This window comes from Perna viridis, chromosome 4, assembly GCF_037379345.1.
Source record: "Perna viridis isolate PV_CMFRI_1.1 ecotype Kerala chromosome 4, ASM3737934v1, whole genome shotgun sequence".
NCBI classification, from domain to species: domain Eukaryota; kingdom Metazoa; phylum Mollusca; class Bivalvia; order Mytilida; family Mytilidae; genus Perna; species Perna viridis.
The window spans coordinates 5,756,423-5,783,589 of record NC_142448.1 but is presented as its reverse complement, the minus strand read 5'-3'; the positions used below and the strand labels follow the sequence as shown (position 1 = coordinate 5,783,589).

The 27,167-nt window shown below is 32.5% G+C and overlaps 3 protein-coding genes across 5 annotated transcripts in view; 2 read left to right on the top strand and 1 right to left on the bottom strand.

The window, feature by feature from the left end:
- LOC148618625 (uncharacterized) overlaps positions 1 to 7,901 on the top strand; it is a 32,169-nt gene extending 24,268 nt beyond the window's left edge. For both annotated transcript variants that reach the window (XM_088577701.1, XM_088577700.1), the window contains 2 exons: positions 393 to 719; positions 2,848 to 7,901. In XM_088577701.1, coding sequence (XP_088433827.1) covers positions 393 to 719; positions 2,848 to 3,522 — 1,002 coding nt within the window. In that variant the 3' untranslated portion in view covers positions 3,523 to 7,901. The remainder of the gene's footprint in view (positions 1 to 392; positions 720 to 2,847) is intronic.
- Positions 7,902 to 8,594: 693 nt separating this feature from the next.
- LOC148618624 (putative ATP synthase subunit f, mitochondrial) lies at positions 8,595 to 13,154 on the bottom strand. The gene is made up of 4 exons (XM_088577709.1): positions 12,861 to 13,154; positions 10,676 to 10,771; positions 9,352 to 9,468; positions 8,595 to 8,720 (listed from the first exon to the last, which is right to left on the bottom strand). Exons 1-4 carry the CDS (start codon positions 13,099 to 13,101, stop codon positions 8,692 to 8,694), a joined length of 483 nt encoding a protein of 160 aa, XP_088433835.1. The 5' UTR covers positions 13,102 to 13,154; the 3' UTR covers positions 8,595 to 8,691.
- A 184-nt stretch (positions 13,155 to 13,338) lies between these two features.
- Positions 13,339 to 20,040, top strand: LOC148618623 (uncharacterized). 2 transcript variants are annotated; one of them, XM_088577702.1, is made up of 2 exons: positions 13,339 to 13,433; positions 18,338 to 20,040. In XM_088577702.1, the coding sequence occupies exon 2, from the start codon at positions 18,379 to 18,381 to the stop codon at positions 19,741 to 19,743; it is 1,365 nt and encodes a 454-aa protein (XP_088433828.1). In that variant the 5' UTR covers positions 13,339 to 13,433; positions 18,338 to 18,378; the 3' UTR covers positions 19,744 to 20,040. The 2 variants fall into 2 exon arrangements, with proteins under 2 accessions (XP_088433828.1, XP_088433829.1); XM_088577703.1 differs by having other exon boundaries at positions 13,368 to 13,526.
- The last annotated feature ends 7,127 nt before the right edge of the window (positions 20,041 to 27,167 follow it).

The following is a 27,167-nucleotide window of genomic DNA, read 5'->3' as shown; positions in this document are numbered from 1 at the left end:
TGTTGCCTCATATTGTGTCACACTGTAAAGTGCATTTATTATGATTTAAAAAGACCTTCAAATTTCCAATTTTAAGCCCCAAACTATTTTAAGGCATGTATAGATGTACAGCAGTTAAGAAAAGTTATTATGATTTGTTTATAGTCAAAATATTTCTATTTATTGCTACCAGTAGTGACTTTGTGTATGGTCCTGTTTATGTAGGTCTTCAAACTAGATTACCGGTAAGTTATGAGAACAGTTTATCCATCCATCCTGTGCAGTAACTTTAATTGTGTGCTGTGTGTGTGTGTGTGCTTTAATTTAGCATTTATTAACAAATCATTCACTCTATTTTATGAAGTCTTAGGTACCTTTATCATTTGTTTTTGGGTTTTTTTTTTTCGGTATAGAATAAAAGTGAAAATGATAAAATTGATGATCGACAGAAATTAAACATCAGTATCAAGAATAAGGACAAGAAGGGTGTTGATCCTGTGGAGAGTAAAGTCAAAGATATAAAACAACCAGACAAAGAGGATGATACTAGAGATAGTCAAAACATGGAAGTTCTTAAAGATAAAGAGATTAAAGTAGAAAAGAGACAGGGAGGTCATATAGACCAACAGAATGAAATTTTAAATGAGTTAAAGAAACAACATGAAGAACAACAGAGATTAATAGATGAACAGAAGAAAATATTGGAAGAGTTGAAAGAGCACAAGGAAGAAAAACATAAGGTACTGCCAATTTAGAAGTCATTGCTATATATACATTGACATGAGTTGCAACTGCAATAAAATCTCAGTAATGGAATTGTTTACATTAGTGATTCACAATACTTCATGAAATTGCAAGAAAAGTTAATCCAGTAATGGCATTTATACAATAAGAAATAAATGTATTTCTAAATGTGCAATAATAAATATCTTCAATATAGATGAAATTTTATTATAAAAATGGGAACTCCAGTGTTTTAGATAAGTTTAGCTCAAATGCTTTTGTCTTCTTTCACTTTTTTTACCTCTCATCATTTTTTGGAGTAAACTTGTTTTATTTGCAAACAAAATAGAGGTTTGTTTATGAAGAAAACTGTTATTGATATCCCCCTCAATGGTAATGTATATGGGAACAATGCGATTCCTCCATCTGTTCCACCATTTACGATACTTCCTTTAAAGTTCATCAGAATTTTCTGAAACTTTATATGAAGGTTGGGCATCATATGTTGATATGTATGGCAATAGTTATTGATGGATACTTTGAAAGTGAAATATTTCTACTTAAATTTTTTTCATCAAAAGTTACAGCCTTGGCTTAAGTTTGTAACAGACGGACAGAATGATCACTACTTTTTGTGGAGGGCTCTAATATGATTGATTGTTGGGATTTAACACCCAAGCAGCAATATTTCAGCTATATCCAGGTGATTGGCGGGGCTGTATAAAAAAATTTTTACTTAAATTTTTAGAGCCCTGCCAATCACCTGAATATAGCTGAAATGGCCACCCCCCCCCCCACGCCCTATGTAGTACCAAAAACGCACTGAACCTAGACCTGTGCATTGTAAGTGCATTATTTGTGTGTATTCTGATTTAAAAGTAGTCAAAATAAAGCTGGGAATGTGTACTTTAAAATCATATGTGTAATTTACTATAAAAGTGTATGAATATTGTTTACTTATGTGAGTAATTTGCCTCCTTGCTGTCAATTAGCAGAAAAGGTAAAACTGTTGATTTTCAATATTTTTTATTCAAGTAAATTTTTTGAAGAATTTCTACGGACATCATACCATTAGAGTAATGATTTTGAAAGCCTTATTTTCCAAGCTTTGCTATGGTATGCAACTTTAAGGTGTCATTTGTCCTGGGAATTCACAGTGAAACATTGAAAATTACTTGTTTAACATGTAAAGTAACGGAAACGTTAGAAGTGGTTAGTGAGACCTTTTCATTCTACATCCAAGAGTATCACACAGTGAGCACATTTACAATTTAAGTTATATTGTCTGAAAATATAAATGACTGAATGTTTAGCATGACAGACAAGTTATCTCTTGCAAAAAAGTGAGGTCTTCAAGGTTTTGTTTATGTCTAATCATTTGTGTCTTTAAGGTCTTGGTTAGGTTTAATCATTTGTGTCTCTAAGATCTAGTTTAGGCCTAATCATTTGTATATATATATTTAGAAATGATTTTCTGCATTTCATTCATACATTGGTTTCTCAATATACTGTGAAAGTACCTTAATTTGTGGATAAGGGAAGAAACGCAAGTTCATGGATTCTTGAATTTGTGGTTTTGAGGTTTTCAGTATACATATCAATGTAAATCTCCTTTTTGTTAAATGAAATTTCGTGGTTTGGCCTACCCACGAAAACCACGGAAATTGGTACCCACAAACAGTAGTACTTTCACAGTAAATTACATGTATTTTTATTGAATAAAACGCCTTTTGTAATTTGCTGAAGCCAATCTACTGGTACCTCAAGACTGGTATTTTATGGGAAAGATAAAGAACTTAGTCAATTTTCTGAAATTAACATTAATTTGAACTAAACATTGGTTCTGTCAACTATCTGCAAATCTAAATCTTATTAAGCAGAAAATACTGTCATCAGCAACTTTCATGTAAAATATCTTTTTGTAACTCTCTTAGGAACACTTTTATTTCATACAAAATATAGTTAGAAATTTGTAAATGTATGCCATGCATTATACAGAAATTAATCATTTTCAAGCACCTGAATTGTTCAGAATTAGGCAGTTAGGATACTAAAAGGCTTTGTTATTTCCATCCCCACTCAGAAAAGTGGTAGTTACTAGACTTAAAATGCAGTTTTCATAGTATTTTTTTAAAATTTTTACAGGATGATAATTCATTACATAAACAAACCCTTGTTGATAATGGAGCCCAGAAACAAGCAGACAAACCAGAGGAAGTCCATCAGATACAGCCTCCCATTCAACTGGATCATCAACACAAACAAGACTCATTGCTTCAACACAATCAAGATATTAATGAACAACAGCAAAAACCAATAGATAATAAACTGGTCTCTCCTGAAAACAATCAACAAATTGCTGTGGTTGATGCAAAGGCTCCACAAAGTGAAGGATATAACCAAATAAAGCCCCCAGCTAACCCAGGTATGGGTGATGATTTGAACAAACAGCAGCATGTTGCTCAATCTGACACAGGCAATATAAAGGTCAAGGAAAGTAATGCTCAAAATAAAGTAGATGAGGTTAGAGGTGAAAATAAAGATCTCAGATTGAAACGAAGTATAGATAATATATTGAATTCTTTAGATGAAAAAATACCTGAAAAGAAAAAGGAAACTTTAAAACAAGAAGATAAAGGACAAATTAAATTAAGTGATAAAGAAAAAATGAAAACAGTTGATGGTAAAAAATATTCAAAACCTGTGCATAATGAATCAAAGGTTGTGAGAAGCCAAGTAAAGACTGGTGCTAATGATGAGATGAAGAGGAGACTATTAAGTGATCATGTTCTTCATGATACTGTGATAAAATCAAGGTGAAAAAAAAAGTTGGTCATACTCAGTTACTTAGATACTCCAAGTGCAAAGAAGAGTGAAAATAAGCAATATTGCCATGAAGTTTTATACTCTCTACCTATTAGATCGGACAACTTTACCAAGATTTTAACTTGGTTAGTTTTATTGATATCTATTAGTGCAGATTAAATTTCAAAGAATTTTGAAATTAACAAAAAAGAGTTAAAAAGTGAACGCAGAAATACCAAAAAATTGTTCAAGTGACTAGGAACATTTGGTCTTAAGAATGAAATGTATGGTCTCTTATTTGGATTCTTATATGGTCTTATGAATAAAGTACTATTTTATTAAGTCTCTAGTGTATATACAAGTACATTGTATAGCACTTCAACAAAGGAAACTCAATTGATAAGCCTGTCTATATCCTATAGTAGAATAATTACTGGAGTATTCATTTGAAATAGGAACATGTTATATACATTATCAATCCAAGACTGTGGTTATAAATTGGTTTGTGCCTTATAAGCACTGTTATGAAGAAAAAATACATATTTTGATACATGTAGAACATTTATCCTATTTTAATCAAAGGTTTTTATTAAGTGCATGTTTTATTTTGAATGGACTATTAAATACTATTTCTATTTTAGTTTGATAAAGCGGTTATTTTGTTCTTAAGTTTTATGCATGAGATGAGTATATTAAGTAAAATCTTAACTGATAAAAAGGGACGTCTCATGAATGTGAGTGAGTGACCCCCTTTTTATACAATAAGATTTTACTTGGTTTAAATTATAACCTGGTTTTATTAGTCCTTAGCTTAATATTATTGTAAAAATACATAGCACAGTAAAATATATTATAGTCCACTTTAATAAGTGTGTATATATAAATTTATTTTTTTATACATGTCATTCTTTAACCAGTGTGATTTTCTTTAATACATATACTTATACTGCCACAAACAAAATTTGTCAAGGGGTAAACAGTATAATAAGAATCATCATGTCTGTCTTTCTCTTTGTCCACACATTTTGTAAGTGAAAGTCCTCCTAAACCAACCATTGGATTTGATGAAATTTCATTAGAAACTGACATAACATGAGATACATGTGCATGAAAGTAAAAAAGGAGGGAGATAATCCCTACTTAAAGGTCCCATCATAAGAAACCAAAGATTGTTTACAGTACATGACAACACACTGTAATCAGGTTTCTGACCATGTGAGTGATCAATAGATTTTGTTGATTTTATATATGAAGGTAAGGTATCATATATAGATTTGATGAACTTGTTTTAAGGCTTTAATCAAAAATGTGTATATCTAATTTGAAATAAATGAAGTAGTAGGTTCTGATTGATATGAATAAAGAATGAGTCGAAGTTCACTTCTGTATACAATGTTCATACTTGTAGCATTTCAGTGTTATCTGGTTTCCCTGAATACATTATTCTTAGTTCAACCAATGAAAAAAAAGATTGCAAAAGGGTGAGCAATGTAATCAAGGATGTTTATTTGTTAGTTGTACATTACAGTTTCTATAGGTTACATTTCTAGACTTCAGGATATCTTTTGTTTGAAACTGTATTGTTACTTTTGAGGAAGATATAATAGTTTTGACTAAACTGCACAAGAGTATTGTACCAGCATGTTTTCTTTAGTATATAATCACCAATGATATGTATGTGAACTTATTAAGTTTTACAGAATGCACCACTTTTACCTAAGTTATAGTACATTAATATGTATAATTGTTCTTGATCATTTTTCATGTGTTACTAAGATATATATAATCTTTTTGGTAATTTTTCATGCACTATAGTGCAGTTCCAACTGCAATTGTTTTTGTTAAATTGTATCTAATTACATAGTAATAAGTATGGCTGATGTTTGTTGGTACTCTGTTTTATAGCTGGAAATGATTGAATAAACAAGGAGTATCCATGATGTGAGCTATTGCTTTTCTTGTTAAATTTTCTATTAACATTATCTCCTCTGAAACCTCTTAGTGGACTTCAATCATATTTGGTAACAAGCTCACATAAAAATGTGATGAATTTGCCGTACTAGATAAAACAATGTTTAGAACACAGTGGTTAAGTACCTATTTCTAATCTATATCTTAACCAAAAAATAAATTTAAACATCTGACTAATATACAGTATACTACACCAGTGGGTTGACAACTTCGTAAGAAATCTATAGACTCATGTTAAAGCACAAAAATCAAGTTTCTATAGATATCATTTTCACTTTTCTTAATGTGTGAGAGGTATTCTACAAGAATTACGGTATCATCTCCATAAAGGAAGATTAATAGTTTCAAAGTTCCTTCTATATGTCAACTTACACCTGTTGCACTTTTGGTGATGTATGGTTCCATACCACACAAGAAAGTTTGGGATTTATTTTTAGGCTTCAGTCCCAACTGTTCAGAAATAATGGGCCAAAAACAAGCACTTTATAAAACTTGTAGAAGTTTTTTCTTATTTTTTTTTTATCATTTCCATTTGTGTTTAACATGAATTCATTAATACTTGAGTTTCTTTAACATACATTGTTGTTAGCTGAATACATTGTAGTCATTTTGATCAAAACAAGGCCTTACATTATGTACTTCAATTTTTATTTTAACAATAGGAGTATATTTGTTTATACAAGTTTCAAGCCCTGTTATTTTGTGAAAATTTTAGCTTCCCCACTCATAAGACTTATTGGCATATTGTGTAAAAAAAATGAGGTAACCCAAACAAAAAAAGGTAAAGTGTTCTAACATTTACATCAGAAAGTTTCATTTCAATTTATCTTCCAATAATTTCTTACAGAATTTGGAGGTTAATATGTGGTTTTTCTATCTGGATATATTTGTCACATGTTAACTATATATTTTGTCAGAAGTTATTAATGCTTGTCAACACATGTGACCAATATCTCCTGCATAGACAAATGTAATGAAATCAAGGGTTTTTCCCCTCATTCTAGGTACATATTGTACTTAGGTTTCCATGTTATGCACAAATGTCAAAGTTTTGGCTTAATGTTTATATCTTTAGACAGTGTTTTGATTGAGTAACATGGAGATTAAAAAAAAAATTAACTAAAATTTAATTTGTTTCAACAAATTATATAAAAAAAATTTTCAGGTTCTCTGATAATAGAATCTAAATGTTTTAAAGACTTCCAGTTATTACATTGGTCCACATTGAGGTCCAAAATTACTGGAAACAAGGTCTTATTTTAATTTGAAATTATTTTGGAATTCAGAAAATAAACCATAAAAAAATGTGTAAAACTGACCCATAATAAGGAGGTTAGTCATGCCAGCATGGCTAAGGTTAGTTGTATAAAGAAGGCAAGGAAAATTTACTCACATGCCCCCCTTTTAGTATTGACAGCATGAATAAGCCCCTCAGTAGGGGTATTTTTTTTATAAATGTTTTGACTTACCGTATTTTTTTAAAATCCAGAATAATTCCAAATTCAAATAATACCCTTGTTTTGATTTTTTTTTATGATTTTTTTATATGATGGGTCTATTGTTTTTTGTTTTTAATTTTGGACCATAAAATCACAATTATATTTTTTTGTTATTAAACTATACCCTTTTGTGTCAGTGTTAAAAAAATGACAATAAAGTCATAGAATATCAATGGGGCCCATACTTATCCTTATTGTTTAGGGTTTCACCACTGTTGCCATTTCAAGTTGTTCCAGTGGAGCATATTGTTGGTTTTGGTCATAAAAACCATGAAAAATAGTAAAAAAAATTTCAATTGAGGATATTTTTTGTTTTGTTTTTATTCTTTCATTTCTCATTTGATGATAGTACAAAACAACATGTAAACAGCTATTTTCCTGGAAAGACATGTAATGACATTGATGTGGGTAATAATTCTTATTTTGAAAACCATCAAAGATAGGAAGGAACTTTCATTGTTATAATGTACATTTTAAAATGGCTTTCAAAGCTTTGATCAGTCACAATAATTTATTACCCAAATGGCATCATTTTCTGTTTGTTTTTTTCCCCTTCTTCTTCTTAAAAACCTCTTTGTGTCGTCACTGTAATAATTTTATGAAAGGTTTTAGACATAGTTTTCTGGTTAAAAAAAAATCTCAAAAGGTGTTATAAAGCACTCATTGTGAAAATTTCGTTCCATGTGTAAATTAAATATGCTTCTGTAGATTAACTGTCATGTGATTTGTTTTCTGATCTTTTTTTCTTCATTCTATTTTGCAGTGCAAATTATCTGTTAATGTTTAATGTTCAAAGGTTTGTACATCTGTTAAATAGATGGAACGTCACACACAGTTCTTTTTTTTTAATTTTCAAGATCTCATCTTGTGCAATTTTATGTAAATTTGCTATTGATGTCTTTATAATAAAAGATATTTTCAATATATTAATCTTTTGATGTTCTGCTCGAAACAAGTGAATAGTCTACTTTTTACGATTACATGCAAAAACAAAAAACAAAAAAACTTGAGAAAGTTGAAATTCCTAACTTTGGATAGTGACCATTAATATTCACAACAGGATGTGGGTCCTATGACTTTCAAAGTAATATTAGGACATGGTAATAGAAGCCACACAACTGTATAAAAGTGTTTCAGATAGACTGAAAAACTAAAATAGAACATGCACAACTGCATCATGTTAAAAAAGAAATCGGGAATGTTTCATCAAATTCCATTCTGATTCAGCAGTTTTAGAAACAGATTCTAAAATTTTTGATTGACCTTTGATCAGCAAATGAGAAACCTCCAAAAGTCATTCCAATTGAAAAACAAGAAGTGCACACACAATGGCACCATGTGGTTAGAATGTGTGAAAGTGTCATTAAATACCAACAGCAGTTTCAGAGTTTCATTTGTTACAGATTACAAATGGGGGAGGACTGGAGAAAGATAGCATAATATACATACAGGTGTCACCTGATTTAAGAGGGGGTATAAACAAACAGATCACAATATATCTCCTGTTTTCAAAACAGAATGTAAAAATTAACTTAATATATGCTATTCCAACATTTAGGTAAGATTTACTATTTCAAAGGTTGATTTATATAGGCATAAAACATTGAGACAAATAAAGACAGATCATCCAACCAAGTGTATTTTTCATCATGTAAAACAAATTATTAGTTCTCATTCTAAGTTCAACAGTCTACACACAAATATACTTCTTCTGTTAGCGATATTTGGCATGTCTGTTGTTGGCTGAAAATAAATAAAAATAATATAAGATTCTTAAATGTTTGTTAGGAAACTTTGACTTTCAACACCTGCCTCCTACATCTGTAATATCAGGCAATCTTACACAATGAACTGTTTGGTACAAAAGATAATAGGTAATAAAAAGTGAAACTTTGGGTCAATAATGAATTTATGTTGTAAGGCATTTTCCACAGATAAGATGCAGTACTCAAATATAAAGAAGTTGAAACATTCAAAACCCCATCACTGGCATGGATCTCCACAATGTAAAAAATCAAAAATACACATTAAACCTACATCATGGTAAAGGTGATTTAACCTGGAATCCTTTCTTGCACTTCAAAGTGTTTATTTATGGTTAATCAGTTTAACTCTGACCAAATTTTATCAACACCATTTCATTGTACAAAATTGCTTGATCAGATTAATTCCCTGTTGATGACAATATTCTTGCCAATTTTAGTATCCAAAACATTTGCTCCAAAATATTTTCCAAATGGTTATTTTTATTGGCAGATCAAATAAAAAAATGCAAATTGTGACATTGGCAAAGCCCAGCCCAATCCTTGCTTAAATCACCATTAGTAATGTCAGTATTTTACGTATATGTGGACTGATACTTAAAAATACTTACAATACTTTCCATACTGGTTAAATAAGTTATTCAGCATGCCGAATGCTACATAGAAATAGACAACATACAATGCCGGCTTTGCTACATGGAAATATCTAGCAGATAAATTCCACCAAGCTGTAAATCAAGAATATTTAATGTTAATATGACCTTTAACAGTAAATAGAAACAAAGAAGTGTAACATAATTATATCTTTAAAAGTAACTGATTGTAATGGATTGGGCTCAGACCTCCATAATTTTGTTATAACTTGAGTCCAATCCACTTGCTTGTATTCTTGAGCAAATAAATATGTTTAAACTAATGGATTACACATGAAGAATTAGTGTAATTGCTTATTAATCGATTACATGAAAACAACCCATGTAATACTACAAGAAACTGCTGGAAACTTGAACTGATTTGGATTTATTTTGTCAAAATAAAAATTTAATGCACTTTTAATTCATACCTTATTTCATGAATATTTTAGGAAATACATGAAAGCTACAAAATGTCTAAACTTACATGTAAAAGGCCAATTGTTAATTTTTTTTTATTGTTTCTTCTTTAATGCTTATGACCATAAAACTAATTGTTTTCAATAACATTCATCTGTAGGCTCATAACAATCAATTCATGATTAACTTCTAACCCCCTGAGTAAATATGGATATAAAATGGTTAACATAAATTACAATAACTACTATGGACTGTTTGTTTGTTTGTTGGGGTTTAACGTCCGAGCAGCAATATTTCAGCTATATTCAGACGATGAACATGAAATTGATGATAAAATGAACATGAAATGATGATGAAATGAAAAAGGGATGGGACACAAGGACAATGGGGTCGACAAATTTTGATTGCCACTGGAAATAGGGAGAGCCCTATGGTTCCTACTCCGGGAGAATACCACAGTAGGGTTCTTTAACGTGCGAGGAACGTGGCATCTTTCCCAACATGGTGCACCACTATGGTTTGTAGTCAGGTTTTCCATATTATAGCCTGACAACCCCAGCATGTAACACGCCAGGGGTACCCCATTCCACCACCTGGGACACACATCCCAGTTGCTCTGTGGGCAGAGCGCCCTAGCCCCCGGCTAAGGTTCTGAGCACTATTTAATTGCCTTTTACAACAAGCTTAGCACTGCTGCAGGCCTATTCTTTTAACACCCGGACCTGCACAGGGCAACTACTATGGACTAAAACACTCTCAATGTCCAACCAAATAAATTAAAATTTGTACATTGAGGGTACATTTGTACATAATAATATAGTTTGTGTCAACTGTCAATATTGTTTGCAGGATATAAATGAAATTGTATTGATGTATAATATACCTCTGCTGAATATCATGTTAAATGCTCTAACTCCCTTCTCTCTACGGAGGAACCAGGACTTTAAATCTCCAACTTTACACTCCATAACAGGATCAGCTGAAAAGGAAAAATAAAAGTATTAACATGAAATGTTACCATCATGATTTGAAATAACTATCAAATAGGATCATACAACAGCGATAGAATTTCCTTCTGCAATGCTTCTTGGAAACCAATAGAAGTACACTTTTATTTTAAATCTCTTTTCCATGAAATTTTTTTAAGAGTGTAAATCAAAAGATATTTGATTTTTAACATAAAGAGATCATTTTCAAACAACTCAAATTTTAAACAAAGTGCAAAAGTTTCTAAACAAATTACTGCATTGAAAGAAATTCTAACCCGCCTCAGAAAAAAATATAATTGTTTGTATTACCCAAATCGAAGCACAGCTTTTCTACGACCAGAAAAACAATCGTTTCCTCTTTTTTATGATTTACAGCCATCAGTTGTGTTTGAATTGTGTTCATGTCACATGATATGTGTAAAATATTTCCACCATCTGTGGAGAACTGTAATATTTCCTCTATCTGTACAAATTAAACTGAAAAGGTTGTTGCTAAAGATACACTTAAGGGTGAAAAATTGTATGACGAAGTGCTATAAAATCATCAAAAAATTTGGAAAGCGAGAAGCTAGGATCTTTTTTAAAAAAATAATAATAATAAATTAACAATTTTTTGAAAAAAGGCCCATTTTTTTATTTTCATTTATTAAAAAAAAACATTTTATCAAGAAAAAATGGAATCTTTTGATATCATAATTTTGCACTTTAAAATTGATAATTACTATTTATAATTATAAATAAAACACTTTGAAATTATTGATTGTTGTAATTTGATTCGAGTGACTGGTGACGCATTTAGTTTCTGATAGTTTTAATAATTGAATGGCTTTTCCAGAAATACATGTAAAAGAAACTAATTACAGGTCCCAAGACATCTATATAATGTGAACATAAGAATTGTAAAGGAGAAGCCCTTAATTAGCAGGGATCGAATTCAAGGGGAAATACTCGCTAAATGCAAGTTGAAATTCAACTTTGCTAGTAGAAACTATTTCCACTTGCTGAAATTTGCTAGTGAAATTCTGTATGTAATATAAGTAAAGTCCAGAAATAGCCTAAAAAACTTAAATTTATCAAGTTTAAATTTTCAGTGCTTGCTAAATTTAGCTAGTGTAAAAAATTCTGAAATTCAATCCCTGATCAGGACTGCAAACATTGTCAGTAATAAATATATATGTTACAATACATTGTCCAAACAAGGACAAGACGGCGTCCTCAGCCAGTCATTTTCAACCGCTAAAAATCCTTCATGTTAACTCCAAGACATTTCTAATTAAAAAGTACGATTCAAATACAGCCTGCATATATCTTTATTTTGATGATAAGTTTTGTTAAACTTTCATAGATGCAGACTGATGTTTACATCCATATAAAAATACTCCCTTAACGAACCTTACACATATGTTAGTTGTCTATTTCTAAAAATTTAAATGAACACACTGTTGAAAATGTTTTCAAGGTCATCAAATGGACTGCAATTAATTATATCTCAATACAGGAGTTATGAAGAATGTATCAACAATAATTTGTCAATCTGTAATACCACATGCTAATCATCTCAACCACTGTTTCATTGTGCCGACGACTTGTCAATTGGATTAAGAATTTTCATATATCTCCTGGACTCCCCTGTTGTGATTTTCCGAGGTCCCCAATGAATTTTGGAGGTCAGTGACCTTGGAGCTTAGGTACTAACGTCTATATTGTTGGCGAAAATCAATGAGATTAACTTCACCATGCTGGGTGAATTTCACACCCAGGTCAGTGATTCTCCATACACAATTAACAAACGGAATATACGATGTCCCAGATGGGTGGGTGTAACAAATACATTTTCCGTGAAAAAATCTGACTTACACAGCATTTCACCAATTAACACGGTTAAAAACTATGACTTGAGTGTAAGAGAAACAAAAGTCGCTTCGTGTAGTGTAACTAGCCAATACTCTAATTCTAAATAAATGATGTGAACCCAAACAGCCAAAGCTCTAAAGTTTCGGTATCGTGTTGCAAACGTGTGGCAAGACAAAACAGTGCATTTAAGTAATGCAATTCAACCCCATAATTCAGAAATATTACCTTTGCCATAATATCTGAAAGGGTAGTATGGTCCATGAACTCGGGGATTGTAGTTCTTAGGGTAAGTGCCGGCACCGAAGTATTCAAATACTTTAGGAAGCAATCTCGTAAAACCGGTTCCATTTCCGAATCTTTTTGGAATATTTTCTCTTGATGTTTCCCCTGGAACTTGAACGCTTCGTTTAGGCGTAACTGCTGTCAGGTTTTGGTCTAAATTTCTCACATCATTGATGACTCCCATGTTGTCCTTGGATGGAGTACCCTTAACTGATACCGAAAGGCAACGAGAACCAGTAATATTAGAAATTAATACGCCACCACGAAATACACAATTTATAGATTCTTGAATGATTAAAAGATTAATTAACTTTTTAATTAATTTTGATAATAAAAATTAATGAGAGATATGTTTCACAACTATCAAAAAATCATAAAAAAAAAAAAACATAAACATGGAGAAATAATTCTTGCGCAATCATTTCCGAAATGGAAGTTGCTTGGTCTTGGGAAAATGAGAAAATGAGAAGAATATTGCTGTACATTTCTTGAAATCATACAAACAATTGACATACGGTATTGGATATTATGTGTATAAAGAACAAATCGAATCTTAATCAGAAAAAGTTCATGAACAAATTTTAAGTAGCAGTCCTTGTAACTGTTACTGTTAGTATCTATTGTAGTCCAAATAAATTTTATGCCACTAATATTAAAAAAAAATTAAAAAATTACGTCTCATCCCTACGAAAGTTAGTGAGGCATAAACAGATTAAAAAGAAAATGCCTCAGCGAACGTCATGACTATCTGGACTAGAGAAATCGGATCATTTGAACTTGGCGACAAGAATACTCGTATACGAGTATTGTTCTGAAAAAATTAAAAGACCACAATACTCGTATACGAGTATTGTAAACAATACTAAGTATTGTTCACAATACTATTGATTGTTAACAATATTAAGGAGGGAACAGTTTATTACTAACTATGATTGTATCTGTATATACTAACAAGTATCTATTACAGGTTGTTCATTTTGTTTCTATTTTACTGCATGTATATTATATTAATGTTACTCTATTTTTATATTTTGTATCTATTGCACATGCATTGTTTATTTTGTTCCGGAATTTTGTTGCATGTTGTTTTGTTGGTTCCCCCAATCAGAGTTTTGCAGCTCGATTCCAGTATGCCTTTTTTTTAAATGAAAAAATAAATTGATAACTCTTCTTGTTGATAAGATTTATTTACAAAAACACATAATCAACAATACTCGTATACAATACTCGTATACAATACTCGGGTAACTTTTTAATAAAATACCTGAGTATTGTGCACAATACTCGTATACGAGTATTCTTGTCGCCAAGTTCAAATGATCCGAGAAATCATGCAAATTCCAAAAGATACTTGGTAATAAGAAGGTACTCCCTGGGATGTGTAAGCTGTACCCATACCAAATTCCCTGTACCAAAATCAGTAAACTGCACCACCAATTTTTAGCTCACTTGGCCTTTTATTGCCATCACTTTTGATCTATCGTAGTTGTTAACAATTTTTTAAAACTGTTCTCTGAAACTTCTTGACCAATTTAAGAACCAAGCTTGGTTTGGATGTTCTTTAGGGTATTCTGCATAAAACTGATGTAGGGACTTTTGATCCATTGAAAAATATGGCCACTGATACTGCAAATAAAACATAAGGGTCAGACAAAAGTTTTTCGTATATATATCCAAAATCATTAAGTTTTTGCAAAGGTAAAAGTGTTCAGCATGATGAGATCTATCTGTGGTCAAATTTTCGCTTTAATCAGTTAAGCCTTGTTGGATTTATTGCTTTTTTTCCATGTTTTATTTTTGCTATTTTTAATGTTATTTCTTTAAAAAATCTTCTCCTCTGAAACTACTAGACCAATCGGAAGTAAACTTGGCATCAATGCTCCTTAGGGTGCTCTGCATAAAGCTGATTTAGGTATTTTTGAAAAGTTTTTAAAGAAACTGGTTTCATTAATGTTATGCTATACGGGTACGTTTTCTTTTGTAGGGGGTACTTTTCATCATTTTCTTTTATCGAAGAGTAATCAAGGGAACCAAGGTTATAGCGGTAATCAAAAGAATGTAATCCAGGAACAAAGACCAGACATGGAAAACAGACATACACAACAAAGAACATATAGTAACTAAAATCATACATACAAAGTAACAAAAGCAAATGAGCAACTCAGACTCCATTAAAAACTAGGAGCATGGACCAGGTTCACCAGTAGGGTAATCGTCCTCTGCTTTTCAAAGCACCCGCCGAGTTGCTCATAAAAAGTCAAGTCTGGGGTAGACAAACGAGGAAAGGAAAACTATGACTCCTTGAATAAATCAGTTTTCATGGTGCTGATGGATACACCATAACGATCCACGAGTTCATGATGACGACCATAAAACTCAGTAGTGATGACTTCAATCTTGTAGCAACATAACCCTGTTCCAGAAGCCTACTTGTTAGAGTTCTAGCGCGATACAAAAAGTCTGTGTAGTTTCGGCAAGCTCAGGCATAACGTATGAGTTGTGATATGAACACTCCATACGCAGGAGCTGAAGGGATGTTGCCACAGATGAAAGGAAAGTTGACAATTTTGAATGAAAAGTCATCACGTTTGTAGTAAAGTTTGGTCAATAGTTTTCCTTCACCATCGATTTCTAAGTGTAGGTCAAGATATGAGGCTGACCTCACAGTATCCTTTATCTCAAGTTCTTTGGGGTAGATGCAATGTATCAAATTCCCGAAATTAGGATTGTTTAAAGATAATACGTCATCTATATAGCGGACACTGTGGCAACATCCCTTCAATATGCTCATAAAAAGTCAAGTACAGGGTAGACAAAAGAGGAAAGGCAAACTATAACACACTGAACAAATCAGTTTTCATGGTGCAGATGGATACATCCTAACTGTCCACGAATTCATGATGGTGACCATAAAACTTCTGTAGTGATGACTTCAATCTTGTACCAACCCGACTGGTGTTTCCAGAAAAGCAGAGGACGCTTACTTTACCCGTACACCTGGTCCTGCTCCCAGTTTTTAGTGAAATCCGAATTACTCTTCTACTTTTGTTACTATGTATGTATTATTATGGTTACTTTATGTTCTTTGTTGTGTTTATCTGTTTTCCATGTCTGGTCTTTGTCCCTGGATTACATTCTTTTGATTTCCATTAAAATCTTGGTTCCCTTGATTACTTTTTAACAATCTGCTTGTGGAAATTTTTGATCATACAAAAAACATGCCCACTGTTACTCAATATAAACCATAGTGTTTAAATTGCAGAATTATGCAAATTACTCAAAATGCTTCAGTTTAGCTAAAATTTTGCAGATAGTAAAATTGTTCAGCATGATTAGTTAGACCTATGCTGAACCTATTTCAGAAAGACCCATTGAAGGATGAATGAGTTATAGGTCCTGAAATGGATTTTTTCCCAAATTTTACATTTCCAATTTTGAAAATCTCCTCTGAGACTGCTAGTTGGATGGATTGTAAACAAACATGGCATAAAATGTTTGTTAGAATACCCCAAACAATCTGTGTGTTGAGATTTTTTATTTGTCAGTAAACATGGCTGCCATAACTAAAAATTGAGGATTTGTGGAAAGAACTCAAAAACCAAAGGGTTTAGCAAAATTAGCATGGGTTTATTGTTAAAGTTAAAATTAATTAGAATGGGTAGAAGGACCTATGCTGAAATTTTCATAAAGATCTGTTGACCAATGTTCAATGTTATTCAAAAACTATTGCTGTTGAAGCGTAAAAAATGACTATCAGTGATTTATTTTATAATATAAAATAGGTGAATAACTATAATGCTCATGATCGATTTACCAAAAGTACAGTAGGGCCAAGAGACCAGCTTTAGATAACTAAAGAGGAACCAAGGTGATAGCGGTAATCAAAAGAATGTAATCCAGGGATAAAGATCAGACATGGAAAACTGACATACACACCAAAGAACATAAAGTAACTAAAATCATACATATCGAGCAACAAAAGCGAATGAGCAACTCAGACTCCACTAAAAACTTGGAGCATGGACCAGGTGCACCAGTAGGGTAAGCATCCTCTGCTTTTTTAGAAACACCTGCCGAGTTGCTAATAAAAAAGTCAAGTCTGGGGTATACGAAAGAGGAAAGGAAAACTATGACATGTTGAATAAATCAGTTTTCATGGCGCAGATGGATACACTGTAACAATCCACAAGTTCATGATGACGACCATAAAACTTCTGTAGTGATGAATTCAAGACACTTTTTATTTTTAGTTAAGATGCTCTTTAATTATGCCTATTTTCAAGGTAGGCAGGTCCAGCTAAAGTAAATATTAATAGTTTCAATTAAAGATAAACTTATTTTATCTTTTATTTGGGAAAGTCGTGCTTCCATGTTAGTGAGTTTAAGGAGATACATGTATATACATTTTATTTATTTTGAAATCTTAAAATAAATTTATGGCATGTTATTTTTTATGATATCAAGTTAAAGATCAAAATCTGGCGATTTAAAAAAAAAATTGATAATGGATTGGTGTATGTTTTGTGGTGATACATTTGGACTACTACTAAGTTACTTACTACATTTACATCATAATACTTGGTTGAAATGAATTATACTCACTTGCAATATGGTAACGCTCCTGGTGGAATAGGACATGCTTACCCTTCTGAAGCATCTGATGTCACTCCTGATTTTTTGTTGGAGTTCATGTTGCTAGTGCTTTAGTTTTGTTATGTTTTTTTTTGTGTGTGTGTGATGTCTTGTTTCCCTCATGATCAGTTTTTATATGTAATCTTTTTTTTTTATTTGGCTTGCTACAGGAAGTTTAAGCGTCATGTATATGATTATGGTCTCACTAACCATTTCTAAAATTTCCATTACTTACATGTTAAACAAGTAATTTTCAAAGTTTCACTGTGAATTCCCAGGACAAATGACATCCTAAAGTTGCATACCATTGCAAAGCTTGGAAATAAGGCTTTCAAAATCATTAAGCTAATGGTACGTTGATCATAGAAATTCTTCACAAAATTTGAATAAATAATTCTGAAAATCCACATTTTACCTTTTCTGCTAACTGACAGCATGGAGGCAAATCACTCACAAATATAAACAATATTCACACACTTTTGTAGTAAATTACAAATATGATTTTAAAAGTACACACTCTCAGCTTTATTTTGACTACTTTTGATTAGAATACACACCAATAATGCACTTACAATGCATAAATCTAAGTACAGTGTTTTTGGTACTACATGATGTCATCTACATAGGGGGGTGTCTATTTGACCAGGAAGTGGTTAGTGAGACCTGAAGCAAGATTTTTATTGCCATATTGTTGTAAATGTACATGATCTATATTGTTTTTTTATTCAATATTTTTTTCACATTGTAATTTGAGCTTACATTAATTCTTTCCTTGTTTACCATTTCAGGTGGTTGGTTATACTGAAACTGTTATACATGTCACATCTGTATGTTTCTGTTCCTTGATGATAAGATGTTATTGTTAGTGGATCTCCCTAGCATTGTTGTTAGTCAGATTCTATCATATTTGTCATGGGAAGATAAACTTTCAGCTGTCAAAGCAGTTCCTGTGTGGAATGATTTTCTTTCATCTATATCAGCATGGCCAGTTGTGGTTTATGAAAATGAGTTGATGGAAAATGCCTACTTCACTCCTGAGAGAAGGAGTAGATTTCTGAAATGTATTAAACAATATGGAAAATTTGTAAAGAATATAAAAATAGAATTTGCTTATGAAGTTGGACATGGAGGGTTGAATATTTTTCAGGCTATATCCAAATATTGTGTAAATCTCCAAGGATTTTTGTTAGTGCAAGAATGGGAGGTAGGTAGTGTTGGAATAGATTTAGATGTTTGTGCAGTAGAATCTGTATGTCAGATCCTAGAAAAGTGTACGAAACTACGAAATGTTGGAATCAACTACTGTGATAATGAGTATCATGTTGAACAGGATACAGGACTTCTTGATTTTATTGTTGATAGAAATCTAGGCAACAAAATTACTCAACTAGAAATTTCTTGTTCACTTTTCTTTGATCAATTTGATAAGCGTGAATTTCCATTACTAACAAAATTTCCTAATCTCTCGAAGTTACGAACTAGACGGGAAAGTATGACATCTAATTTACTGCTAGAACTTGTTAACAATTCTTTGAAAGAAATAACTTTAGTGCAGGAAGAAGAACTTCCATTTCCATTGCAAAATGATTTGGATGACAGTTTATGGAAAAAAGTTTTAAATATTTGCCCCAACTTTAAAGTTGATCTAGTCATGCGATACATTATGGTGATAAAGGAGAATTTTCCAAAGTCTCTCCCACTCAGATCACTTATTTTAGATGATCTAGCGAACATAGTAACTAAAGGTGTCTTGGATCATATAGTGGATAGTTACTGTCACTCTCTAACTACATTTAAATATACTAATTCATTACTTGAAAATAATGAAACTGGTGATCGAAGACTTCCAGCTGCAATTGTGGATATGGTGACACGATGTAATAAATTCAAGTCACTTCAATATGGATTTCCATTATCAAGTACAACAGTCCTCCTTATAGCAAGGACTAGAAAACTTGAAACATTTATTCTTCATGGTGTAGAAATTTCATATGAAAATGATTGGCCTAAAAATTCTGCCTGGTCTCCAGAGTTCCTTCACTGGTTGAAAGTATGTGGATCTAGTCAAAATAAATTAGAGTCTACAGTGTCGTCTCTTCAGGATAGACAATGGAAGTTAACATATGATCCTTTTACACTAGATGATAAATTTAGTGCTCTTTTCCTTGAATCGACATGTTCAGTTCAACTTTAGTGATATTTTCCTTGTATGTACATGTAATTTATATGCAACCCAGACTATTTAGAATTATAAAAACATTAATTTAAATTTTTTATAAAATTGGTTTGTTATTTAGTTGAATGAACATGTGAATGTGAAAACCATAACTCGATACATGTACGTGTGTACATTTTATTCTACTGTTATTTTAAATTTGAATGATATTCTTACAGTATGTGTACATTTATTTACATAACTGCATTTATTATAGGTACATATACATGTATACAAATTTCTAACCTGCGAATTTGCTTTATACCATGTGTGAATTATGCATGTTTTTTTTTTGTTTTTTTTGTTTTTTTTGTTTTTTTTTTTCAAATTCATCCTTTAGTTGTAACATGTACATTACCGTAAATTACAGGTATACAAAACACAGAGAATGTGTTAATTTTTTTTAACTAGTGATGCACTAGTTTTGCTTGTTATTAACTTTATGCATTTATTAAAAAAAGATTTATTACCAGTGGCAGATCCAGAGTTTTAGATAAGGGGAAGGGGGTGGGGGGGGGGCAAAAAGAATTTCTTGGCAGGTTCACAGGTGAGGATCAAGAAATCATACTAAATAACTAATTTGCAGGAATACTATTGAATCATATTTCTCATGATTTAACACACAATTTTTCAAAATTTTTTTTAAAATTTCAATTTTCTAAGGTGGATCCCCTGGATCCACCACTAATTATGTTGCATATCACTTGCTACATACACAGTGGCGGATCCAAGGGGGTTAGCATCCCTCCCTCCTTCCAGTGTCTAGATCTGCCCCTTAGACATATTGTTAAATTGATTGGAAAACATGAATTGGTCCTTTGGACCAACTTTGAAACCACAATCAAATATCTAATCACAATTGATTCAGTATGACACACAAGAAAATAATTTTTGAAGTTTCAAAAAATCGCAATAAAAATTTTTACCCAAAATGGATCTGGCTTGTAAGAGAGTACTCCTACAACGTAATAGGTTGGAATCCCGTTCCTCCATACCCCAGGTTAGGATGGCACCAAGTCAGAAAATTGCTTGCCAGACAACCTGGTATGAAGATGACCTTGAACATTTAAGTATAAAAATCATAGGTCATCAGACTTAATTTCGAGATAATTGAGCCTGAAAATTACGAGATTTTTTACACCATTTTACATGTGTATTCTGCGTTTTTTACCCTTTGACCTTAAAGACGCTTTTCCATGGAAACGCAAAAATCTGTTTCCAGACTGGCCAAATACTGATAACTTAGTGGGATTCGAAAAAGTAAGTTGAAATTGCGTGCATTTCGTTATTTCCTGATGAAAATTATAAGTAAAGAGAAAAAATTTTACTGCGTCGGCAATTTTTTTTAAAGATAGTACTTGTTTTAGCTCATCTTGTCAAAAGGTCATTTGAGCTATTGCCATCACTATGTGTCCGTCCTCATCGTCATCCATTATATTTTTCTAACATCTTCTCTGAAACTACTCGATAGAATGTAGCTAAACTTTGCATGAATATTCCTTTGGGTATTTTTAACAAAATCCTTGTATGTCGATTTTTATCTGGCAAAAAACATGGCTGCCTTTACTTAAAATAGACCAATGGGTCAAAATGCAGAATTTCGTAATTAACTTAGAGTTGCGTTTAGCTAAAATTTTGTAGAGGGGCAAATTGTTCAGCATGATTGATGGTATGGACCTATACCAAAAATTTCAGGAAGATCCGTTGACGAGTGAATGAGTTACAGGTCAGAAATGGATTTTTTCCCGAATTTTGTATTTCAAACTTTGAAAATCCTCTCCTAAACTACTGGATGGATTGTAACCAAACTTAGCCTTAACAATCTATGTGTGGGAATTTTTGATCTGACAAAAGCTATGGCCAATGTTTCTAAAAATAGACCATAGGGGGGTCATATTGAAGATTTTTGGAAATAACTCCAAAACGAATTCCGACCTAAAATTAATCAGCATTATGGGACCTACCTTTGCTGAAATTTGAATAAAGATCTGTTGACCAATGTCGAAGCGACTAGAGATTTATTTTATAATATGAAATCAGGGTAGATAAGATGCTCTCTATTGATTAAAATTGTGACAATGGTACAGTTAAGGTCAAGAGTCGAGCTTCAGAAAGCTAAAAAGATTATTTTGGACCAGATGAGCGATTCTGGCTCTCTATAGCATATAGTTCTTGTAATACTTGTATTATTAATCAAAGTACTCATGTACTGAATCAATTTATATCGATCGCTTGAATATTTACGCCTCAAATAACCGTCAAATTGCAAAATGTGGGATAAAAGCAAGGATAAAAGGAAAGTATAGGGATCGAATTCAAACGTATTTAAACTATTGAACTCTGATTTTTTTTAAATTCACCATTCTGATTACAAAGGACATTTAAAAAACACAAGATTCGCGATACTTCATAGCATGCAGTGCACCAGCTAGCGAAATATTCAGGTTCGATAATGGTTTACCTGGAACACCAAGATGAATTCATACAAAACATCCAACATACTGCATAAAGCGATTAGTTTCTGAGCACCTTAAAAAACTCCGGTAAAAGCCTTAGAAAAAAATTTCAACAATTATGCCTGGTGCAGGAAACACTCGCCATGCACTTTTTAGGCCCTGAAGCACATACAGCTCTATTATTATAACACATGACCAAATAGCCAAATAAAATAATTATTACAAAAAGCAATATCACCATACCACAGACTAATACCATTCCTGAGAAACGTATTATCGAAATTCCTATGCCATCGTCTACAAGCGAAGTTTTATTTTGTCATCTCCGGGCTTCCGTTGTCACGAGGCGGTAACCGTAATAAAAATACACGATACAGTGGGTAATAGATAAGGGTGGTTTCAGGGGCTATAAGCTATAGTATTGTAAACACTAGTATATGAATCCGCGAGGCCCTGCATGAAATTTCTAAAGGCAATTCTTCCAATAGGGTATGTAAATCTCGTCATGTGACCCCGTGATTTCACGAGATTAGGTCATAGTCTTCCATTCAAAAGCATGGTGCTTGTCATTTTGAGAGAGCGGAGTTTAGTGTTGTGGGCAAAACATCTTTTTATGTAAAAAATAACAAATATCTATTTCTACATGATAAAGGTACTAAGAAAAAAAACAAAATAGCAGATTTTGCATTGTTATACAGCGTTTCGGGTACCCGGAAGTAAACAATAAAATGCAGATTGGTCCTCGGTTTTCAATACGTTCTACGTCGTAAATTCCGGTAAAGAAAATGAAACTAGAACGAGACTTGCATATCCTATTGGCACTCAACATTGCTCTTATTCATTTCTATGAGCATTGGCTATTCTAATCTCGAAAGGTTTTTATTTCTAGCTAAACATCAAATCATTTATTATGCATCTAAGAATATTGTATTTGTAGGAGATATATTGAATATTATAAAATGAACGATTGGTTTATTCCGGTAAATGTATAGAAATAAACAGGTATTGGTGAAGTTAAATGTCAAGTATTTTTTAATTGGATCGTTGTTAATATAAACCAAATTAATCGTCATATTTAGTCCACAATAAAAGTTGTGTATTGGCGTAAATAGCATAGAAATAAATATGACAAATTGAAATCCCTATAAATAGGACCTAACTATCTGCATTTGAACCTCAATGGGGTATGCCAGTGGGACTTTTTTCCTGCGGTAGTTTTTCAGATGCTAACAGGCTTTACAAATCTAAAGGCTCTGGCGGCTGCTATATCAATTCTGATCTTCGATCTAAATTGATAAAAAAGAAAATAAAAATCCCATTGCATATCTATAGAACATTTTCCTGCCAATTATTATACTTGAAAGAGGCTTTTAAAAAATTAATGTTTGAAATTTTATTACTAGTAGATTTATTCGAAAAAAATATTAAAAATAATTAAAGACGTTTTTTCAACCATTTCAAACACTATTTACTCGTTGAAATTGCAAACCTCTATGATTTTGCCAAAGTATATAAAAGAATGTTCTGTGTCATAGGTATGTGCTGAAATGTTTGCGCCTTAGTTAATGACTGGAATTGTTGCCTTAAATGCTTTTTTCCCATAATTAAATATCTGGAATGTTTGACCCTAATATATTCACGGTGCTGTACCTAAACAGCTACTATTGACGAAATAGGGGCGTCCGGTGTTGCTATCCGCAATATGGGACGGTTACCATTCGCAAAATCAGTGAAAATGAATTGGAATGCGGTTAATGCATGTCATTTGTTTTTAGAATATCTCCTGTTGAGCTCACCTGGCCGAAGGCCAAGTGAGCTATATCCATCACTTGGCGTCCGTCGTCGTTGAAAATTTTCAAAACTCTTCTCCTCTGACACTACTTGACCAATTGGAACACACTTGGAATGAATGTTCCTTGGGATATCGTGCATAGAAACGATTAGAGGATTTTTTGATCCGTTGAAAAATATGGCTGCCGTTAATAATAATAGAACATAGGGATCAGACGGCAGTTTTTCGCCTATATCTTCAAAACCGTTAGGTCAAGTCAAATTCTGACTGGCTAAAAGTGTTCAGAATGATGAGATCTACCTGTGGTCAAATTTTCGTTTTAATCCATTAAGACATGTTGGATGCCCTTTTTGACATTTTTTGCTCTTTTTAATGTTATTTCTATCAAAAATCTCCTCTGACACCATTTGACCAATCGGAACCAAACTTAGTATGATTTTTCCTTGGGGTATCCTGCATGGAACCGATTTTGGGATTTTTTATCCTTCGGAAAACATGGTCACTGTTACTAAAAATAGAACATAGGACTTAGACAGTAGTTTTTCACATATATCTCCAAAACCGTTAGGTTTAGCCAAATTCTTTCAATAACTGAGAGGGTCCTGATTATTAGGCATACACAAGTCTTCAGGGATAAAAGTTGTCAGACGACTCCTTGTAAGAGTTATTGCCATTGAAAGGTTTCTTTAGTTTTCAGCCAATAACTTGAAAGCTATGATATATAGAGAGAAACTTTCAATTGCTGAAACAATCTTGATAATAAGTCCTACCAAAATCTTCTTGAGTCAAAATCGTTGGACAACTGTTTGTTAAAGTTATTGCCTTTGAAAAGCAAAATTCAACCAGGCGAGCGATTCAGGCTCCTGGGAGCCTCTTGTTTACAAAAGAAATCGCCGTTTAGTAAGAACACGCGTGGTTCGACCAATACAAGCGACACAGTGTGGCTTGTTGGGTTATTTTCAGTTTGTTGATAAATCTCTTGATTCAATGAGAACAACACACTCCAAACTGTAAAGGGACTGTAAGTTAGAATTCGGATTTCATTGCGATTTATTGAACGTAAGTGTTGGAATATTCATTCCTTGTTCTTTTACAAAAATAAACAGGACGGATACTATAGGTTTAAGGCACCGTTAACTATTCGCAAAGTGTCACTGATTGACCAAGTGAAAGCCTTATTTTTTCATTACTTTAGAATATGTTCCTTCAAGCAATTATGTATTTAGGTTAAAGATGTAAGATAAAATTGAAAACATGATATTTTTTTCATGAAAACGGACCCGTTTTATCCTACCATCGAGTGAAAGTTACAAGACAGCTTTGACTGCAAATTTATAAACTGTTTGCTAGTCACCTGGGTCTGTAGCTCTTGTCATTTACTTGCAAAGAAACAATGGAGAAAGAAATAAACGTGATTACTGAACTCACGAAAGCCATATAATAATTACGTGAATCGAATAATAAGGCTACTCATGGTTCCACACACGTAAATGCTATATTAAAGGTTGTTCATGTAAAAAAACGCGATAAACTAACGCGTTAAATATTATTTTATTATTTTTTTAAAATCATTTAGGGCGATTTAACCAAAGTAATGGTTTTCTTTTTCTTGCTGAAAAAAAATATGTAACAACCGTTTGTAACCGATGCTACTTTTAAAAGTCAATAACAGGTGTCGTAAATCATGTGCTAACAACAGTAACCGTTGCCGAAGTAATTCATGTCAGCCTCTTCATGATACAGATTTTGTGATATTGTAACGGTTTTCATTCAAGATTAAGAAGACACATTTGGTAAAATATTGAAGTAATTTCATTCTGCTTGTGGCTTTTTCCTTGACACTGCAATGATTAAATCAAATGTGACTAACTTGTTGCTATTAAGCTGGAAGGGAGTTTTTCAACCTCGACCAGTCATAAAGATGACATTTTTATCAAGTAGTAACTGTAGGAATAGCGGATAGCAACGTTGGACGCCCCTATTTCGCTGACAGTAGCCGTTTAGGTACAGCATCGTGATATTGACTGTTTGTCTCAAATATACTGACTGTAATGTTTGCATATGATTCAATTACTGAAATATTTGTCCCCTATATACTGACTTATGTTTGTCCTTGGTATACTGACTGTAATGTGTCATTGATATACTACCTGTAATGTTTGACCTAGATATTCTGACTGTAATGTTTGTCCTTGATATACTGACTGTAATGTTAGTCATTAATATACTGACTGTAATGTGTCCTAGATATACTGACTGCAATGTTTGTCCTTGATATACTGACTGTAGTGATTTTCCTATATATACTGACTGTAATGTTTGTCCTAGATATACTGACTAATGTTCGTCTAAGTTCTACTGAAAAGTTTGTCCTAGATATACTGACTGTAGTGTTTATCCAAATATACTGACTAATGTTTGTCCTAGATGTACTGACTAATCTTTGTCCTAGATATACTGACTGTAATGTTTGTCAAAGATATACTGACAGAAATGTTTGTCCTTGACCGTGAAAGAAAGTAGCAGTAGACCTACAGACCGAGTCTATGTAAAACCAAGCATGTCTATGATGAAATAGGCTCAATTTCCTTTGAAATGTACAGTGCGGTCTACATAAAATTATGATTTGTCTATGTTGACCAAAAATTAATTTTCTAACACTGCCTTGATATACTGACTGTAATGATTGTCCTAGATATACTGACTGTAATGTTTGTCCTAGATTTGCTGACTGTAATGTTTGTCCTTGATATACTGAATGTAATGTTTGTCCTTGATATACTGACTGTAATGTTTGTCCTGAATTTGTTAACTGTAATGTTTCTCCAAGATCTGCTAACTGTAATGTTTGTCCTAGATTTGCTAACTGTGATGTTTATCAAAGATTTGCTAACCGTAATGTTTATCCTAGGTACACTGACTGTAATGTTTGTCCTAGATTTGCTAACTGTGAAGTTTATCAAAGATTTGCTAACTGTAATGTTAATGTTTTCCAGAAAAGCTGGAACTGGAACTGAAATCATTCATGAACAAATTGCCAAATATTTAATTAGAATCAAAATTCAGAGTTGTATCAAGCTGGAATGGAGCTTTTCAAGATTCAACCTATACAGTCTTATCAATCTGCACCCAGCAAAGCATTTTACTTAAGAGGT

What these genes read in the sequence shown, in the direction of transcription:
- LOC148618623 (XM_088577702.1), top strand. Translation starts at nt 18,379, where the DNA reads ATGTTTCTGTTCCTTGATGATAAGATGTTATTGTTAGTGGATCTCCCT.
- LOC148618624 (XM_088577709.1), bottom strand. Translation starts at nt 13,101, where the DNA reads ATGGGAGTCATCAATGATGTGAGAAATTTAGACCAAAACCTGACAGCA. An exon ending in TTTCAGATATTATGGCAAAG is followed by an intron (nt 10,772 to 12,860) that starts GTAATATTTCTG and finishes TTTCCTTTTCAG; the next exon opens with CTGATCCTGTTATGGAGTGT. An exon ending in TAACCAGTATGGAAAGTATT is followed by an intron (nt 8,721 to 9,351) that starts GTAAGTATTTTT and finishes ATTTATTTTCAG; the next exon opens with CCAACAACAGACATGCCAAA.